The sequence below is a fragment of the Pteropus alecto genome, unplaced genomic scaffold (genome assembly GCF_000325575.1).
Source record: "Pteropus alecto unplaced genomic scaffold, ASM32557v1 scaffold17, whole genome shotgun sequence".
Lineage (NCBI taxonomy): Eukaryota > Metazoa > Chordata > Mammalia > Chiroptera > Pteropodidae > Pteropus > Pteropus alecto.
This window is the reverse complement of record NW_006440645.1, coordinates 5,835,450-5,854,161: the sequence shown is the minus strand read 5'-3', so window position 1 is coordinate 5,854,161 and position 18,712 is coordinate 5,835,450. Positions and strand designations below refer to the sequence as shown.

The 18,712-nt window shown below is 44.7% G+C and overlaps 1 protein-coding gene across 1 annotated transcript in view; it reads right to left on the bottom strand.

Moving 5' to 3' along the window:
* Positions 1-18,189, bottom strand: part of FAT4 (FAT atypical cadherin 4) — a 151,002-nt gene extending 132,813 nt beyond the window's left edge. The window contains exon 1 of the mRNA XM_025050924.1: positions 12,979-18,189. Within this exon, the coding sequence (XP_024906692.1) occupies positions 12,979-18,153 (5,175 nt within the window). The 5' untranslated portion in view covers positions 18,154-18,189. The remainder of the gene's footprint in view (positions 1-12,978) is intronic.
* Positions 18,190-18,712: the final 523 nt, after the last annotated feature.

The window sequence follows — 18,712 nt, the reverse complement described above, 5'->3', positions numbered from 1 at the left end:
TCTCTTTTAATCTTTGCCTTCTGGACCACACACGGAGTAAGCGACTGAACGTAGCATCAATAAAAGTAAACCAAACAGTCTTATAAGAAAACCTGCACTGCTATGTGTACTAAACATTTTTGTCACGACACTTATTAAGTGGTTAGAATTCTCCCCCTTCAATAGATGAAGGCACTGTAGCTCAGAGAAGTTTAGCTTCCGCTTCAAGGTTACACAGCATGAGAGGGTAAAGCGAGGATTTGAATGGAATTATTCTGACTTCCAAATTTATGATTGTTTTAGTGCTTAACCCTGCAGTGCACAACTGCGCTCTATATTATGAATGATACAGAACTCCTTCAGAAAGCGAATACACCTGAAATCGTTTCACTGAGGTTTGGGGAAAAAACTGAGTTTAGGATACATTAAGGTTATGAAAAGAAAATTTTAATTATAGTTTCACTTCTTCAAATGTTTACCCTGTGCAGTATTACCTATTATTAACTAACAGAATGCATTTACTCTAGGCCATTATTTTTTCAAACAGTATTTGAGGTAGAAGGTAGAGACAAGCGAAGAAGTAAATGTACAGTGTGATTTATTTAGTTGTAGACATGTAAAACCAACATCTCTCTCCTGGGAAGCTGCCTCTGCTAATGCTAACACTGCACAATAACAACAGTGCCCCGCCTTCCACTCCGATCTCTGCGACCAATTACTTTTACTTTTTCTTTTTTTAACAAACATGAATCTCTCAATGTATTTTCTCTTGGTTTCTGAGCAACAAATATTCATTTAAGTGTGAACACGCGCACGCGCGCGCGCACACACTCACACACACAGAGAAAACTGCTGAGAAGAAAATACAATAGACACCTCTATGAGCTTCAGCCATCTGTGTTCAGTTTGACCCAAATTTTTGGCAAACTTATTTCCTCCCTCCCGTCACAGACTATCTTGTCCCATAAAGAAAATTTCTACTTCCACATCCTTCATTTTCCAGCAATTCGGAGGTCAAGTGGTGAGCTGAATCTGCAGGGTCTGCACTTGAACTACTAAGGATTTGTTACTTGTAACTAATTATAACCTCAAGGAGTAAATAAATAACTTTCCCTATTTTATTATGCAGAGTAATAAAATATTAAGCTGGCTTGCAACACAAGCAGTTCTGTCCCACTTAGTCACATGCATGAATTAGTACTTTAATCTTTTTAGTGGGTAATTTAATGTACCATCTTTTAAAAAAACAGACTCTGAGTCAACTTTCTACAGCAATTAAAGGACTGCCATACAGCTCCTGGTGAGGAAAAAATGCTACAATAAACCAATATAATCAAGTCAAGTAACATTTAGGAACTCCAAATTATGTTTCTAAAAAATAGTTACAATCTAAAACAGATTGCTAGATTTGGGTCTAGTGTTTTAACCAATTGCCTTAATTTAACCAATGTTGCCTTTAAGTATACAAGCAAAGTCCCCTGGTGGAATAAGCTAACGTGTTACTGAAAACTGAAAACCCCTTATAGTCAGGTTTTCCCTATGATATGCTGCAGATATGCTAATGTGAAAACCTCGTTAGGAATGTTCTCTGTGTGGTTATAAAATATTAACCCACTGCATGAATAAAGCCAAGTATAAGCACTTTACCAATGGGGAGGCTCTTTTGATCCATAAATAAATAATTTGCTAGAATCGCACTTTTACAATTTGCCATAAACCCACATGAAAAGACATCATAATAAAGAGATGCTGAAAATCTGTGATTGTACAAATAAGGGTACCATAGAAAAACTCATCACTTGAAAATAGATCTCTTTTTGAGCACCTGTGAGATAAATTCCTCTTAGGTCTCTGGGTTTAGAAAATCTGCATTTCTTTTGTTAACTCACCTGTGCATTATGTGTTTCTTTTTCTGGGACACTATGACTCATATGCGCAATCCGATTCCTGTGTTTGATTTGGCCTTTAAAAGCTAAAAATAAACTCAAAGGAGCACAATTCTATACACTAATCTTATATATTCCAGGATTAACTTTTAGCTATACTTATTTTTACTTCTCAAAGATTTCTTTATTTTATCCTTTCATTGTATACATAGATACCTTTGTAACTAACCTGTTTTGAATCCACTGTAGAATGAAACAAATGCATATATAAATATAATTATCTTGATTAAAGAACATACTATATAAAACACTATACCATCGTCTTTGGGTGTTTGCTTATTTTGAAATTTTTGGTAAGTGATAAAATATCTTTCTTATCAGGGAAATATTTTAATTATGAATTATAAAACTCTCACTTAAAAAGTTACCAAAATTTATGTTTTGTAAAAAGCAAAGTCATTTTGAGGAAAAGATAGCTTTACCTTTGTTTGATGAAGCCAATTTGGCTTCAATTAGGAGAAGGATATTAAGTAGTTGACAAAAAAAAAATATTTTCAAAATAGGTTCGCAGATAAACAAACACGTGACTTCACGGTAGCCGATATTTCACTAGCATCACTGGAAACTGGGAGATGAACACCCCATGCAAATCAGAGGTGAGGCTGCAAAATGAAATGGACCCTCAGTGACCTAATACTTTAAATTGCTTATTTTATAAGCAACTAAACCTCTCAACAGATTAGTTTTTGGATTAATAAGTTACTTTCCTTAAAGGACTATAACTATTACTGAATGACCTCAGCAACGATAAAATGGTATAAAATGATGGGTAAGCAACAGTAACTCAATCACAGATTGAGCAGTGTGGTTTAAAGTCAAGTTTGTTGACCCAACCCAGAAAAACCTGAATGTTAGTCTAGATTTGCAACCACATCCAAATCATGAAATTCTCTGTGTCTTTTCCTTAAAATGAAGAGAAAAACACCTGACCTTATAGATGTGTTAGAGTGATCAAAAAAAAAAAAAGGATAGTGCTCTAAAGCCAAGTGTGTTTTACTGTTTATATTTTTTGTGCATCCCTGAGCTTTGGAGAAAAGAGAACAAACTTCACCGAGTACCTTTTTCTTCCCCCTCGCAAAAAAGCTATGAAATAGGTACTATCATTCCCCTTTTACAGATGAGGAAATGAGATTCTCAGAGTAGCTTTGATAACGTTTGAATCAAGCTTCATCCAAAAAAAAAAAAGCATAGTCTTTCAACTAAACTTCACTCGGGATGAATTAGTAAGCATTATTTCTTCACTACATTTTATTAGGTTTATTTATATTATTGATGCTAAGTTTTGAGCAAAGATTGATTCGACTTATCAATATTGAAAAGAATCATTTTTAAAAACCATCTATGTACTCGCCTTTTTGCTGAAGAGAAACACTATTTACAAGAAGTTAAGATTTGCTCTCCAAAGTAAAATTAGGTAAATTCTAAGGAAATGAGAAGACGTGGTCAGTGTAACATACATCATGATATACATTCTAAAATGTTCTCCTTTACCAAAATATAAAAAAATAAGCATTAGCGATCTCGTGTACTTTAGATTCTAAATATTTCTGGACACTGGGTTAGGAGGCTTAGTCAGTCAAATCCTGCAGCCACCATCGTTCTACCCTGGAAAATCAGTCCTCGCCAGTTCGCTAGCTTCGCTGATGTCAGCAGAAGCTCCCCAGCCTGGCTTGAGAAATGAGAAGTGACTCGTCGACTTCGGCATGCACACTGACTGAGCGCCCGGGCTGCAGCGACACGTTCGCCGTGTGCTACAGTCATCCCTTGGCTTACCAAACGTGAGCTTCCGAGCTTTGAGCCAGCCCCACGGCAGGTGCTGGGAATATACAACAACAAGCAGGTGGCGACCTTTCCCCTCCTGAAACGGATCTTTCGGAGGGAAGACATACCACAAGCGACGTACAGGAGTGACCTAAGTGGTCTGCTGGGTGATGACAGAGACTAACGAGAAACGGAAAGAAGGACAGAGACAAAGGAAGGCTGAGGTAAGAACTTTGCCAGGTGACCGGGAGGAAGGGCGTGAAGGAAGGAGGCAGCCGGGTGGCGAGCAGAGCCCCCTGTGCTTGCTGAGCGTGCTCGGTCAGCGACAGGCAGGGAGCAGTCAGTGAGAAAAGTAACTGACGACAGCAGGTCACACATGGCCTTACGGGTCACTGGACGGGTCTGGCTTTTACTGTGAGTGACGTGGAAAGCGATGGATTTTGAGCAAATGAATGAAATGATATGATCTGCATTTCCAGGGTCATGCCAGCAGCTAGATTAGACCCAAGGGGTCGAAGACAGAGGCAGGGAAGCCAGTTCATTCACTCGTGAATGCGACCAATCACTCGACAGAATTTTATTGGGTGCCTACTATGTTCTATGGAATGTTCTAGACTCTTGAGGTACATCAGTGAACATAGCTGGTAAATCTACCTGCCCTTGTGGAATTTCATTCCAGTGGGAGGAAGACAGATAAAATGTCATCAAACTTACAGATCACTAAATCATATCACACACACACGTTTATACATGGATAGTGTATACGTAGTATTTAAAATAATAAGATTGGCTGATTAGAATGAGAGGAATTTCAAGAACTGATTCTGGGGGTGTTCCAACATTTCCCATTCAGGGAGATGAGAAGAAGCTGGTGAAGGAGGCCGGTAAGTATTATAGGGGAGGAATATGAAGAACTATAACAGGGAGATAGAGATGAGGCAGGACGAGGGGTGGCTACAGTCGTACGTTAGTAAAGGAAGGGAGATTCTCACTGAGAATGTGAGATATAAACAAATACTTGACGCGCGGGAGGAAATCACCCCAACAGACGTCTGGAGGAAAGAGCATTCTGTGCCAAGGTAAGACCCAGGATCAAGCGCTCCGAGGCAGGTGTGTGCCCAGAGAGTTCTGGAAAAAGCAAGAAGCAAGTGTGGGTCAGGCCCATAAGCAGGAGAGGATGCTGGAGATCAGAATGAAGATGTCTTCAACGACGTGTCTTAGACCGAGGCAGTAACAGCGGGAGTGATGAGAAATACTCATCGTCTGGATGTATGTTTACGAGGGAGCCGAGACCACCTGACAGGCTGTGCATGGGGTGTGAACGTGAGGAGTCAAAGGTGACTCCTGCTGCATGGACCTGAGCAATGGGGAGACTGGAATCACTGTCAGGCGAGGAGGTGGCTGAGGGGGGCGTGGGGCGCGTTTTTACTGGGGAAGATTTCAGGAGCTCAGACCTGGGGATGTTCATTTAAAACACCTAGTGAGAAGCTAATTAAACGTAATGAGCACGTGGCTGGTTACGCGAGTATGGAATGTAGGAGAGAGAGACGGGGTGGAGACGAAATTTTGGAGTCGTCGGTGTATATACGTATGGTTTAAAATCACGAGGCTGATTGAGATCCTCGAGGGAATGAGTGCAGATTGAAAAGAGAAGAGTCGAGGAACCCGGGAGAGCCCAGCATTCGGAATCTGAGAAGGAGAGAAGCTGGCGAAGGAGACTGAGGAGGAACTGGTCCAGGAAATGAGACGAAAATCCAGAGGGTGACGGCGTAAGAGGCGTCCGCGGAGCATGCTGGGCTCGAGGGATGGCTCCAGCGGGCAGCGAGAACTGACCGCTGGGTGTGGAAACACGGCTGCCACGGTGGTCGCTGCAGAGCGACTTCTGGGAGCGGCAGAAGCCGAGCCTGATGGGTGCGGGTTTCAGAGATGAGAGGGAAGAAGAAGGCGGGTATGGACAACTCTTACAAGAAATTTCTCTGAAAAGGGAAGAAAATAAATGAGGCATTAACAGGAAACAATGGAAATACATTTCCGCCTCACGTTTAAGAGATTAAGATGAAGAATTGACAGATCATGGGACTATTTATTCAAGCCCAACCTAAATAAAGACTAAGGGAGATGTTAAGCAATCCTACTAGTAGGTCATTACTTAAATTTCACTTTTTCCTATACTTCTTCAGTCATCTGTATGAAGAAACACAGAAATATGAAAGCAGCTTTTTACACAGTAGAACCGTATGCCCAAGAGAGTGGAGTATCAACCATTCTCATAATATGTAGTGTGTCAGTCAGTGCCGTGTTGGGATCAAGTGTGCACTCTGGTGTGAGAATACCGGGTTCAAATCCTACACCCACCACACACCTACTTCACAACCTTGACCTGCATTAGCCTCTGTGCTCTCACGTGTCAGAGGATGAGAGGTCGTATGTACCTCCAGGACTGTCGTGATGGCAAGGCAGTGCCTGGTGCCTACCAGTGTCTGACGTAATGAAAGCACTTTAGAGATGGTAGAGTCTATAAATGATAAAGCATTTCAAAAACATGTTAATCTGAAACAAATAATCTGTAACAACGCCGCTGGCTCCCAACTGCCAGCTGTCAAGCAGCGTTTTTAAATGTCTCAACATTTCTTCAATGCATTTTGATTTGGTTTTTACTCACGGATTGTTTCTTAAATATATGTCTGGAAACTAAAAAAGACAGTGTCTCTATTAACACATATACGTTACCTGCCAATTAGATTATATTTCATGTTCGTGGCTTTATTTGTCCTGTTTCTCAGTATATTACACTAGGGAGGATCCGGCAGTGTTTGTATAATGGATGCATATGTATTCATATAGAATATTTTATATATGTTAATATGATACATGTATCTCATAAAGAATATTTGTCTAAGAAAAATTAATGTTAACATTTTCACTTGTCTGAAATCTTTATACTCGCTCCTCCTTATTTAATGTACTCCTACAATTGGTCACTGTTGTCACAGATTACATAAAGCCTGAAAGCATTAGAAAATATTTGCCATATCCTATATCTTGGCCTATCAGATTTGTCTATTATTCTTTTCCTATTTCCATTCACAAGCTCCTAATTCAGAATACTGATATTTTCATGGGCATTATATAGAGCTAAGCCTTAGACTTATTAATTCTTGGGCCAGAGGATCCACCCCAGGGCCTGTGGAGCCCATTACGGCCACTAACAGTCCTCACGACCTCTAATGAGGTCCTCAGGCAGCTTCTCACCTTAATGATGACAAAGCACAAGGTGCAGACAATGCAATAGAAACTGATTCCACAAAATGTTAAGTACATAATTAGTTTTCAAAACTATTCCTAGAGTAGTTGCCTCAAAGTCTAATGGAACAATAGAGGATTAAAATGATTAGGGTTTTAATAAGGCAAAACAAACAAACAAACAATAATATAATCAGAAGATAAACTGTCTGTAGACTCTATTACCAACATGGAGAGACCAAATCAGGCATCCCAGAGCCACATACACAATCTGCAGCGAAGCTGAATTGGCCATCAATATTTCCCTTTGTAATAAACATTTGTACATATCTTTACAATCAATAGAGCCCTTTAAGTCACAGTATTTTGTTTAATAAATTTAAAAACATACCAATAAGAAAAAAAGAAAATCAGAAAATAATCATAGGTTGTTTTTTTTTAAATACGCTGTGGAGCTCTAAAGCAGAGGAGCGATACAGTGTCTTCCACCTTTTAATATAATCTTCACACTCATCCACTCCAGCTTCGTCATTACTCCTTAGAAGAAAAAGATTCATCACCTGAAAATCCCCAAGTGGGTTCTCCCGCCTCCTAACTTGCAGTGGCAGCTCCCGAGTTGCACAGACTGTGGTGGAGAGGCCCTCTGCATACCTGGGCCCCTCATCCACCCCTGGTCCCTCTCACAGGCTCACCCTCTTCCCTGCTCCAGATCCCCAGCTGGGGAATGGCCACCATTTACTAACTGACCCATCAGCATGTATGGCATCCGCTGATGGCCTTGACTGAGCCAGGCAGAAATCACGTGTCCCTGAGTTCAGATAATACATAATATTCTACTTTTCAAAGACTTTTTTAACAACAAATAAGTACATGAAAACAAGATTGGTAAAAGCATGCATATGTACTCATTATCTACAGAGCGAAGAGCCTTGCTCATAATTAAAACCACAGATGGCCCTGGATGTGGGAACAGTAGCTATAAGTACAGATGACAGACTTACACAAGCCTGGAAGTGAGTGTCCTTTCTATCTATCTGAACTTGAGAAATCATTTAATGTTTCGTAACCTGATTCCATAGCTATGAAGTGGGAATAATATTACTAGTGCTGCTGATAAAATCCCTAAAAGAACAAAAAGCACTTAGTTCAGTGACTGATTGTAGCAATACTCAGTATATCATCATCATCATCATCATCATCAATCATCATCACTACTACTACTATATACCTAGTTCGGTTGCTTATATTGTTGCCTGTGAGGGATGATACACAAGACACACAGACATTTAATCCAAGTTGCACCAGCTCTGACTCCAAACCCTGTAGAAGAAAATCATTTCCTAACTCAGTAGTCAGCACGGACCTCACAAATGTCTCCATCGTTTCTCTTGGAAATCCTGACGGTTTTGTTGTGAAAATAAATTATTATCCAATCGCTAAAACTCATTTCTAATCTTTAATAAATCATAATCCAGTCACCTAATATTCTAAACACATTTCTAACAGAATGTTTCTGGTGGCTTTCGCTTTGTTAGTTTTTTACCAAATTGCAGCCACTGTGCACACCGGCTCTAGGCATCCCAGAGAGTCACTGCCCTGGGGGCCCTGGGGAATCAAAGCTGCCTTCATAATAACGCGAAACACTGGCTGTCTTTTTAACTGTGTTGACATTTACACACGAGGTGCAAACGCAATGGTGGATAGAACTGCAGATGCCTCAGCACAGATCAAACGATACAATTATTCCAGCAGTAACTGTTATTCTTCACTGCCAGGCACTTGTGGTCAAAACACAGGGCCAGTTTCACTTAAAAACTGAAGAAATTTCTTTGAGGAAATAGCAAAATTATTAATTTTATTAACTCCAGACTCTTAAATCTTGATGTCTTTTCCATGTTTTATGTGACAATGGTGGAAGGTACACAAAGAACCATCGATCTGCCCTAAACATACTGTTGTTTCAGAGAAAACTATGTGTGAGATTGAGTTGCGAGCTGAACTAGCTGCTCTATTTATGGAATATGATCCTTAAAGGCAAGAACAGCTGACAGAGAAACTGTGCTTTTTTAGACTTGAGTACATGGCAGACATTTTCTTGTTGTTGTTTAAAAATGAACAAAGGAAGCCTGATACTTCAAGGTAAACAACTAATAATATGTGTTACAAATGATCGAATCTGAACTGTTAAAGAAAATTCAGAGTTTGGAAAACTCTAACCATCACCACGAGATCGAGAGCCAATGCACTTAGAGACACTTACCCTTATCGCTTATGCCAATATTTTCCAATGACCAATGCCTGATACTTCTAAGGCATGCACAGGTAAAAGGTCCATTCAGAATGCAAGACAAGTGAGTATTTTTTTAAAAAAACAAAGTATGAAAAGTTCACCAATAGAGTTTCAGATTTCACACTGCAACTGAGTTTTAAGAAACTGCCATGCGTGGAGACCTAGTGTAGTATGAAAAGAAAATTGACAGTTACCTAAAAAGGACGTCGAAGTATCTCTCTCTGATCCAACTCCACATATCTGAGTGAGGATCGATTCTTTGCATGCACTTTAACCAAAACAACAGACTGTGACAGACTGAATGATATTTAAGAATCCAGCTGCCTTCTCTTAAGCCAGATAATAAAGAGATATATGAAAATGTAAAATAATGTCTCTTTTCCTTATTTTCGGTTGGCAAAATAAAGTTTTATTTATTACATAAAAATGTTAGATGTTTAATGTGATTTTTAAATAAAGTAATAAACATTTCAAAATTTTCTCAGTTCTAATGTTCACGTGATAAATATCAACAGACGAGACACACCTAAGCAAAAGCTCTCTGCATCCTCGACAACGTCTAAGAGGAGAAAGTATTCCTGAGATCAACAAACCTTGGGAACCATGATCTGCACACATATGCACTATTTCTTTCCACTTAAACCCTAAGTTCTGTGGGAGACCGCCCAGTCCAGTCAAGTTCCCCTTTCCCCTTGGAGTTTTCTGCCAATTCTTCGTTCCTTTGGAGGGCAGAGATTATTGGTACGTCCTTATGTCCTTCGTTCAGCAAATGATCAAAGATCAGATTTACTAGCTTCCTCCTCAGCTTCTCTCTGTTCCTTTACTTCTGAGGCACAAGTGTACACGTTCTGATCTTGGCTCCTCTACCATCTCATCCCGCAAATGCGCACGGAGCACCTGCTACACATCGGTGGTACACTAGGCTCTGAGATGCTAACGTCGATGAAACAAAGCCTCTGACCTCAACGGGGTCCAACCCAGTCCCTGCGCTGCATGTTCCCATACAGCACATGTTGAAAGAGAAATGCTCATTGAAGTACGACATATTCACTTACTGTCGAACCTAGAAAAATGGTACAAAATGTATATGAGCTATTCTAACACAATCAAGACTCCTTTGAGAATATACAGACACGAAATAAAAGGATGAGGAATCTCATGTCTACAACCCAGAAGACATCCTCCAGAGACAGTCCTGTTCATGCCAGTTTGGGGTGGGAGAAGCAGGGTGAAGGAAGGTGCCCAGCTGGACCAGTCACTGGGGTGGGCACCCTTGGGGCCTCAATCCCAGCTCTCCTCCATGAGTATCAGAGCTGGACAGAGAACGCACATTAAGCCCCTTCTCTTTACCCACAGACCCTCTGCTTGCCCGGGGAATGTGATCGGCCACGACTCCAGCCAGAAACCTGAGTGAGCGACCCAGACTCCCCTCAGTGAACGTGAAAACATTTTTTTCAAAATGCACTGAAGCGAAGTTTGCACTTGGAAACAAACAACTGAAAAATCACCTCTGACAACCAGAAGTAATTTATAACTTCTTTTAGCAGAATCATGGTAAACTAATTGTCTGAGCAGAAGGGAAAAAGTACTTTATTGTATATTCTTAAAAGATACAACCAATAATAATATGAAATGCTAGCTCCCAACTACTGCTTTCAATATTCTTAGGGGAAACACATTTGCTTTTAATTTAAGGAGTGGTTGGACCTTGGGAACTCAAACTTGGTTTACAATTTCAGCACTTTAGTTCACAGAAGATACTCTGACAAATAATTTTTTTCTCATAAAAAATCATCATAATGAATTCTCACCAGATTTTTAAGTAAACATTGTACGGTAAATATGAATAACTTTTCATATGGGTGTTATCTCAGGTTAAATAAGTATTATCTCCTATTATGAACAAAATGATTTAGAATTCTTATTTTTTAACACGTAGGCCCATTGCAGAGACAGCAATATTTAACAAATTTAAGCTAAGCCAATTTTTGCATATCCAATGAGTAAATAACAAGACAAATAAATCTTCTAATGATAACAATGGGCATGTGTTCTCAATCTCCATATTCTCTAATGAAATGTAATACATTAAGCCAACCAATGACATAATTCGTTCTACAGTTAAACAAATTTATCTAAAATCTAGAATGACCTAATTGCCTGTCTTTAATAGATATTTCAGTTTTCAACTAATTAAATGTCTTCATCTAAGAAATAATTCCAGAGAAGAAGGAAGAGAGAGACAGGGAGTGGGTTTAAGGGAGGAATACACCAAATCAGAATAAAATTACATGTAAATCATGGCCTAAGTTAAACCAAACAGCTCAACATAGAAGACCCATGTTGAGACCTTCAAAAAAATTAATTGGGTAAAAGAGGGTATGTGCGTTAAAAGTCCTTTCAGGGCCATGTATAAAACATAAAACTGAATTCCACTTAGAATTCTATCTCTAAGAATTATATCTCCATTAAGAATTATTTCTCTAATTGTACCTCTAATATTCTCTAAATCATGAATGTAATGCTCCACCCATAGACTAGACATAGCTAGTATTATAAAAAAAAAAAAGTACAGGGACTCGAGAAGATAATAATAATAAACGAGCATTTTAAATGAAGAAGACCCCTCACCTTCCCTAGATAGAAAAGAAAGCAAGAAAACAAATACACGAGCCTCAGTCCTCCCAGCATGTTGTATCTGGGTCAGCGCCAAGTATCACAAACCACATTTGATATTTTGTGTTTTTGGCTGAGTGACACCAGAATGTCTTCGAGGGGAGGGGCGGGGAGAGAAGGAACTTAGAAAATGGCCAACAAGAGCTTTCCAGGGTCCAGCTATATCGTTTCTGGTTGCGATCAAGACAATATTGGAAGCAGTTCAATTAAAAAAAACACATCAATGCTACATGGAGGTAGCAGCCGAAAACACGCCCCAGGGAATGTCAAGCTTGGAATGCTCTTGGCTCAGGCTGTGGAACATTAGCCTCTTACCGGTCAGCAGACGTGGAAGAACGTGCACCTACACTAGACCACAGTAGCGAACAGCACGGTTTCTGCTCTCTGAGCGCGCACAGCCCATTACAGGCTTTATTTAGCTCAAGAGGGAAGAGAACGGGGTTAACTCTACGTCAGAAGACAGCGCCTAAAACGTGAAGGCAGATGGAATCAGGACGCTCCTTGAACCCGGCTCAGCACGTTAAAATCAGTCCCTGTCTATGAAGACACTGCCGGGACTGCTGAGGAGGTGGCAGTGAACACTGTCCTGCTGTAAAGTGTCAGCCTGTCCTTCATGGCCACTCCCCCGAGAAGGCTGTGCTGTCAGGCTGCCTTCTAGCACAGTGCTCCACTTTGGAGGAGAAGTTGCCCATCCTCTAGGAAACCACCTTGCTGAGAGGTGTTTAGTTTAGCACAGTGATTTAGCTTAGATAAATGGATGGGGCTTTTTTTTATTTATTTTTTTGCAAAAGATTTCTCCCTAGCCTTATACGTTTGACTGCTATGAGGCGAAATACAGTAAAAACTGTTCAGTTTAGTTTTGACCAACATTAAACCTAAATTTGATGTAATTCTTGTCAGTCTTCACGCCAGAACATTTTTAGATACTCCCGTCAGAAAAATTAATAACAATAAAGGTAAAAAATTATACAGATTATATAGACTAAGTAAATACAGAGTAATTAGTATAGGAAATAGAAAGAAAAATGATCTTTTTAAAAAGCATATCAATAAGTCATCCGTAAGTGACTATGAAATCGTTACCTCTGCTCTCTGTGTTCTGGGAAAAGCGGCTGATTTTTCTATGGCGTAGACCTCCACCAGGTAAAGGCAGGCTCCCTGCTCCCGGTCCAGAATGGCTGCGGTCTGAATGATGCCCGTCTGCCGTCCGATCGTGAAGAGACGGCCGACGGCTTTCTCCTCGCAACGAACTGAAACGATGTAATACTCCACCGGGGCTTCCGAGCCCCTGGGGCTCGCCGCTTCTATCGATATTACATTGGTACCGATGGGTTCTCCTTCCTTCAAAATGGTTATGTACTTGGGCTGAGTGAAAACAGGTCCATCGAGGCCCTGAAGAATGACGGTCAGTTCAGTGGTCGATTTCCTCCTCTCAGGACCAAGGTCTGTTGCTGAAACAATGAGGTTGTAGATCAGCTGCGAAGGCACCAGCGCGGAAGCCACTCTCAAATCCCCGCTGAAACGGTCCACGATGAAGGTGTCGGTGTCCCCGTTGAGGATCTCATACTCCACCTCTCCGTTAGCACCTTCGTCTGGGTCGGCGGCCGTGATGGTTGTCAGAACAGAACCAATCACAGCCGACGGGTCCGCGGCAAGGGCGTTCTGTGATATAAACATCGGGACGTTGTCATTGAGGTCTGTGACCAAAATGGTCACGTTTTTCAGAGCATACCGTCTAGTCTCGATAGGCACCGCCTGGTCGCTGGCTTTCACGGTCAACTCGAAGAGACTGGCAAATTCCCGGTCTATTTCGGCATCGGTGTAGATAGTGCCTTTGACTTCATCTATGCCGAAGTGGTTGCCCCTTGGCATCTGCTGAATGATGGTGTAGGAGAGCTGCCCGTTAATGTCTGCGTCGGGGTCATGGGCGGTCACTGAGATGACAGACGTCCCAACGGGAACGTTCTCGGCAATTGACTTGAAGATGTCCCCAGGAGGAAAGCTAGGCGGGTTGTCATTAAAGTCCCTCACGTGTATGACCACGGACATCGTAGATGAACGAGGAGGCCTTCCTTGGTCTTTGGCTGTTATGTTTAATTTGTACAAAGACTGTGTTTCAAAGTCCAATTTTTTGGCGAGAAAAATACTCCCAGTGTTTGGGCTAATGCTGAAAGTTCCGTGGTTGTTAGTCCCAGTAATACTGTAGTGTAAGTCAGCATTGTCACCCGAGTCTGAATCGGTCGCGGTTACAGAGGACACCAGCTCACCGATTCTCATGTTTTCCAAAACATCGACAAATAGTGTCGATTTGGGGAAAGAGGGGGTATTGTCATTTTCATCTAAAATATCAATATTTAAGGTACAGGTTGAATTGAGGGAGATCGCCCCTGAATCCACTGCTTGAATGACAAGGGAATAGGCAGCTGTTGCTTCATAATCTAATTTGCCAATTAGGGTCACCTGACCGGAAGTGCTGTCTATAGCAAACTGTCTTTCTTCATTTCCTTTCATGACAGAATAACGAATAAGTCCATTACTACCTTCATCGACATCGGAGGCAGACACCCTTAAAACCTGTGTCAAGTTGGCTGCGGACTCTGATATTGTGGCTTGGTAAAAGTCTTTTACGAATTTGGGGGCATTGTCGTTTATATCCTTCATGTAAACATGTACCGTGGCCTGATCCTTGAGGGGCTGCGGGAGCCCCCGATCTGTCGCGATGACTGTAAAGCTAAACACTGCAGTCCCTCTGCGCCTCATAAGAGACTCCCTGTCTAAGTGATGAGTGTTTGTAATTTCCCCACTAACGGCATGCAACTCAAAATCTGGCTGCACCATTTCAAAAGAATACCTTACTTCTCCATTTGGCCCAAAGTCTTTATCTACGGCACTTACTTTGCCCACAAATGACCCAGATTTCTGCTCCTCTTCAAAATAAAACGTGTAATTGGTGCTGTTAAAAAGAGGTCTGTTATCATTTACATCTTCCAAAATCACAGTAACATTCACAGTAGCACTAAGGGGCTCCACTGCTCTGTCAGAAGCAACAACCAGTAAAACATATCTGTCTTGAAGTTCACGGTCCAGTTCACTTTTTATATACAACTGACCGTCTGGGAATATGCCAAAAGCGTCCCCTGTATTTCCTTCAGCAATACTGTATGCAATTTCACCATTTGCTCCCGAATCCTTATCGAAAGCTTGCACTTTAAAGAATCGAGAATTCACAGGTTCTGACTCAGAAAGGGTGACCTCGTAAGACAGCTGGTCAAACACTGGCGGGTTGTCATTGACATCATGGACGTGGACCGTTAAGATCAAACTGGAGGAGAGCTGTGGCACACCCATATCCGATGCCAAGATCTCCATCTGATAGGAACCCGCGTGGACATCCAGGGGCCCTAGCAGACTAATGCTACCGTTCTTTTCATTGATGGTAAACAGGTTCTTGGGGTTTTGCTTCAGGCTATAGAATACCATGCCATTGACACCCTCATCAGGGTCCACGGCTTTGGCTTGGAAAATGCTGTGACCTGCCTGCCAATTCTCCACCACATTCACACTCTCCACCGCCTGAAGGAAATGCGGAGAGTTGTCATTCAGATCCTTAACTGTGATGTTAACCATGGTGTCTCCAGTCACCGTGCCCCCGCTGGCCACTACTTTCAGCTGATAAAAGGACTGCTCTTCTCTGTCAATCATACTTGCTGTGGTAAGCTGCCCAGTGACCCGGCTGATAGCAAACATACCTTTCTGATCCCCAGTAGTAATGAGATAACTGATGTTGGAATTGAGGTCCATGGTGGATGCAGACACACTACCCACGTGGTACCCCAGAGCCACATTCTCAAAGACCACGAAGCTGTAGGCAGCCTGACTGAACACAGGTGGGTTGTCCTGAGTGTCCAACACAGTGATGGTTACTATGGCCTGGTTGGAGGACTGTAAATTGCCACCGTCAGTAGCCACGATCTGCAGCTGGTAAGCTGTCTTTTCTTCTCTGTCTAGGGCCATTCTTGTAGAAATAACCCCACTCTGAGCACTGACCTGAAACCGAGACCTGTCCCCAGCTGATATACTGTATTTGACAGTTCCATTGAGACCCAAGTCGGGGTCAGTGGCAGACACTGTGGTGATGTAGCTACCTCCAGGTTCATTCTCCTGAATGCGAGCAAAGTACTGGACTGGGTAGAACACGGGGCTGTTGTCGTTCAAATCCAGGAGGCTGACATTTACGCGCGCCACCGAGGACTGGGGAGGGGAGCCCAGATCTGCGGCCAGAACCAACAGGGAGTAGAAAGCTTGCTCCTCTCTGTCCAGGGAGGAGACGGTACTCAACCTCCCAGACACAGGATCCAGGCGGAAGGACCTCTGGTCAATCTCAGCCTCTTGCAGGGAGAAGCGCACTGTCCCATTGTCACCCAGGTCCCCATCAGTTGCCCCAACCACCAGCAGTTCTGTCCCCGCTGGGGCATTCTCAACCACAGACACGTGATACCCTTCTGGCTGGCTAAACACTGGCTTTTCATCATTCACATCCAGGAGAGTTACTACAAGCTGGGCGTAGGAAACCTTGGGGTGAACGCCCTGGTCCCGAGCACTGATATTCAGTACAATCTGGGATGCAAGTTCCCGGTCCAAGCCTCCAGCAGCCCCAGTAGTCACCAGGCCGCTGTGTTCACTGATATGGAACCAACCTAGTCCATTGCCAGAGACGATGCTGTAACGCAGATTCGCATTGAGGCCCGAGTCGCCATCGGTGGCAGACACCCCACTCACATAGCTTCCCGGGGGCGCCTCCTCGCTCAGGTTCACTCTGTACACTTGCTGTGCAAAGACGGGAGGGTGGTCATTGATGTCATTGACGAAAATCACCAGGCTCGCCACAGAGGAGCGCGCCTGGACCCCTGCGGCAGGGGGCGCCCCGGAGTTATCCGAGACGGACACCGTGAGGTTGTAAGACGGGATGCGCTCGCGGTCCAGGGCGCTGGCCACTTTGATGAGGCTCAGGTTCGGCACTTTGCTGCTCTGCACCTCAAAGTGGCGCTGCTCGTTGCCCCCGAGAATCTGCACGGAGATGTTCCCGTTGGCCGCGGGGGAGTCTGCGTCCGTCACGGTGAGCAGAGCCACCACAGTGCCCACCTGGGCGTTCTCGTCTACCGAGGCGTAGCGCGAGGTGGCAGGGAAGTAGCGGAATTTCACCACCGGGTCATTATCGTTGACGTCCAGCAGCTGAATGAGCGCCTCCGCGCGCCCGGTGAGGGAAGGCACGCCTCGGTCCAGAGCCTGCACCGTCAGCGAGTACTGGCGCCGGGCCTCGAAGTCTAGGGGCTCCCGCACCGTGATAAGCCCCGTTTCGGGGTCCATTTGGAAGGGGGTCCCCTCGTCCTGCAGCCGATAGCGAATGTCCGCGTTGGTGCCCTCGTCCGCGTCCGCCGCTGCCACCTGGAGGACGCTGGAGCCCACGGCCGCGTCCTCAGGCACCCCCGCCTGGTAGTGGGAACTGCCAAACACCGGGGGGTTGTCATTAATGTCCTGCACGGTCACGTTTACCTGAAGGTAGCCCCGCCGCCGGGGCTCGCCCTTGTCCTCCACTTGCACCAGGAGCTGGTACTGCGGCGTGACCTCGCGGTCCAGTCCGCCCTTGGACACCAGATGCAGGAAGGCGCCCTCGCCGCTCGGGCTCAGCGTGATGTCCAGGCGGAAGCGACCCGCCTCGTTGCCCTGGATGATGCGGTAGGAGCGGTGGTCCACGCCATTGGAGCCGATGTCCGAGTCGGTGGCCGTATCCAAAATGACTTGGCGCCCGCTGCTACTGTCCTCCTTGAAAGTGACCACGATCGAGGGGTCCGGGAAAACGGGGGCGTTGTCATTGAGGTCCCAAACCAGCACGCGCACCTCGGTGGGGTAGGTGGGCGAGCTGGAAAGGACCACCAGGTTGATCACGTCGCTGGGCAGGCTCTCGCGGTCGATGGTGGCCGTGGTGTACAGGGTCCCCGTGCTGCTGTTGATGGCAAACAGGGCGTGGCTTTCGCTGAGCCGGTAGGTGAAGCCGGGGCGCGTCTGGATGGTGCCCACCAGCGTGCCGGGAGGCTGCTCCTCCAGCACTTGGAACACCTGGCGCTGCTCGGCCCCGCCGACCCGGGCCGGCCCCGGGAGCAGGGACAGCAGCCCGAAGACGCGAAGGAGCTGGAGTACGGACGGGGTGGGCAGCGGGAGCCACGGGCGGCCAGGAGCCCGGCCGGCGGCCAAGTTCATGGTCCTGGCTCCTTGGAACGGTGTGGTCAAGAGAAGGACGATGCGAAGCCAGAAGAATGCTGATGACCAGGACCGAGCAGTCCCAGCAAAAACGCGGGCGATGGCTCTGAGCGCTCCGCTGTTTCAAAGACACTCCAGCCCGGCAGAAACAAGTGGCCTCAGCGAAAAGGCTCCAGGTAGCCAGCCATTCGGACGGGTCGTGCCAGAGAGATGCGGGGACGGAAGGCGGCCGGGCATTCCGCGGGGCGCTCCGGAGCGCTGAGGAGTTCCAAAAAGTTCCCCAAACCTCCTATACTTCCCCCTCCGCGTAGCTTTCGAATCCGGAGCCTGAGCGTTTCCGCCGGGCTGGAAGTGAGCTGCGAGGGGTGGCCTGTTTCTAAGGGGTACGAGCCGTCACTGCAAACGCCGTCTTCAGAAACTTTGGAGCTTACGCGCCGCCCAGGGACGGGGGAAGCGCCGAGGGGCGAGGGCCAGTAGGGAGCCGGGCGCTGGCAGAATTCCTTGCCCAAAAGCTGGCGACCAGGGGTCTCCTCGAGCCCCCGCTGCTCGGGAACCGGCT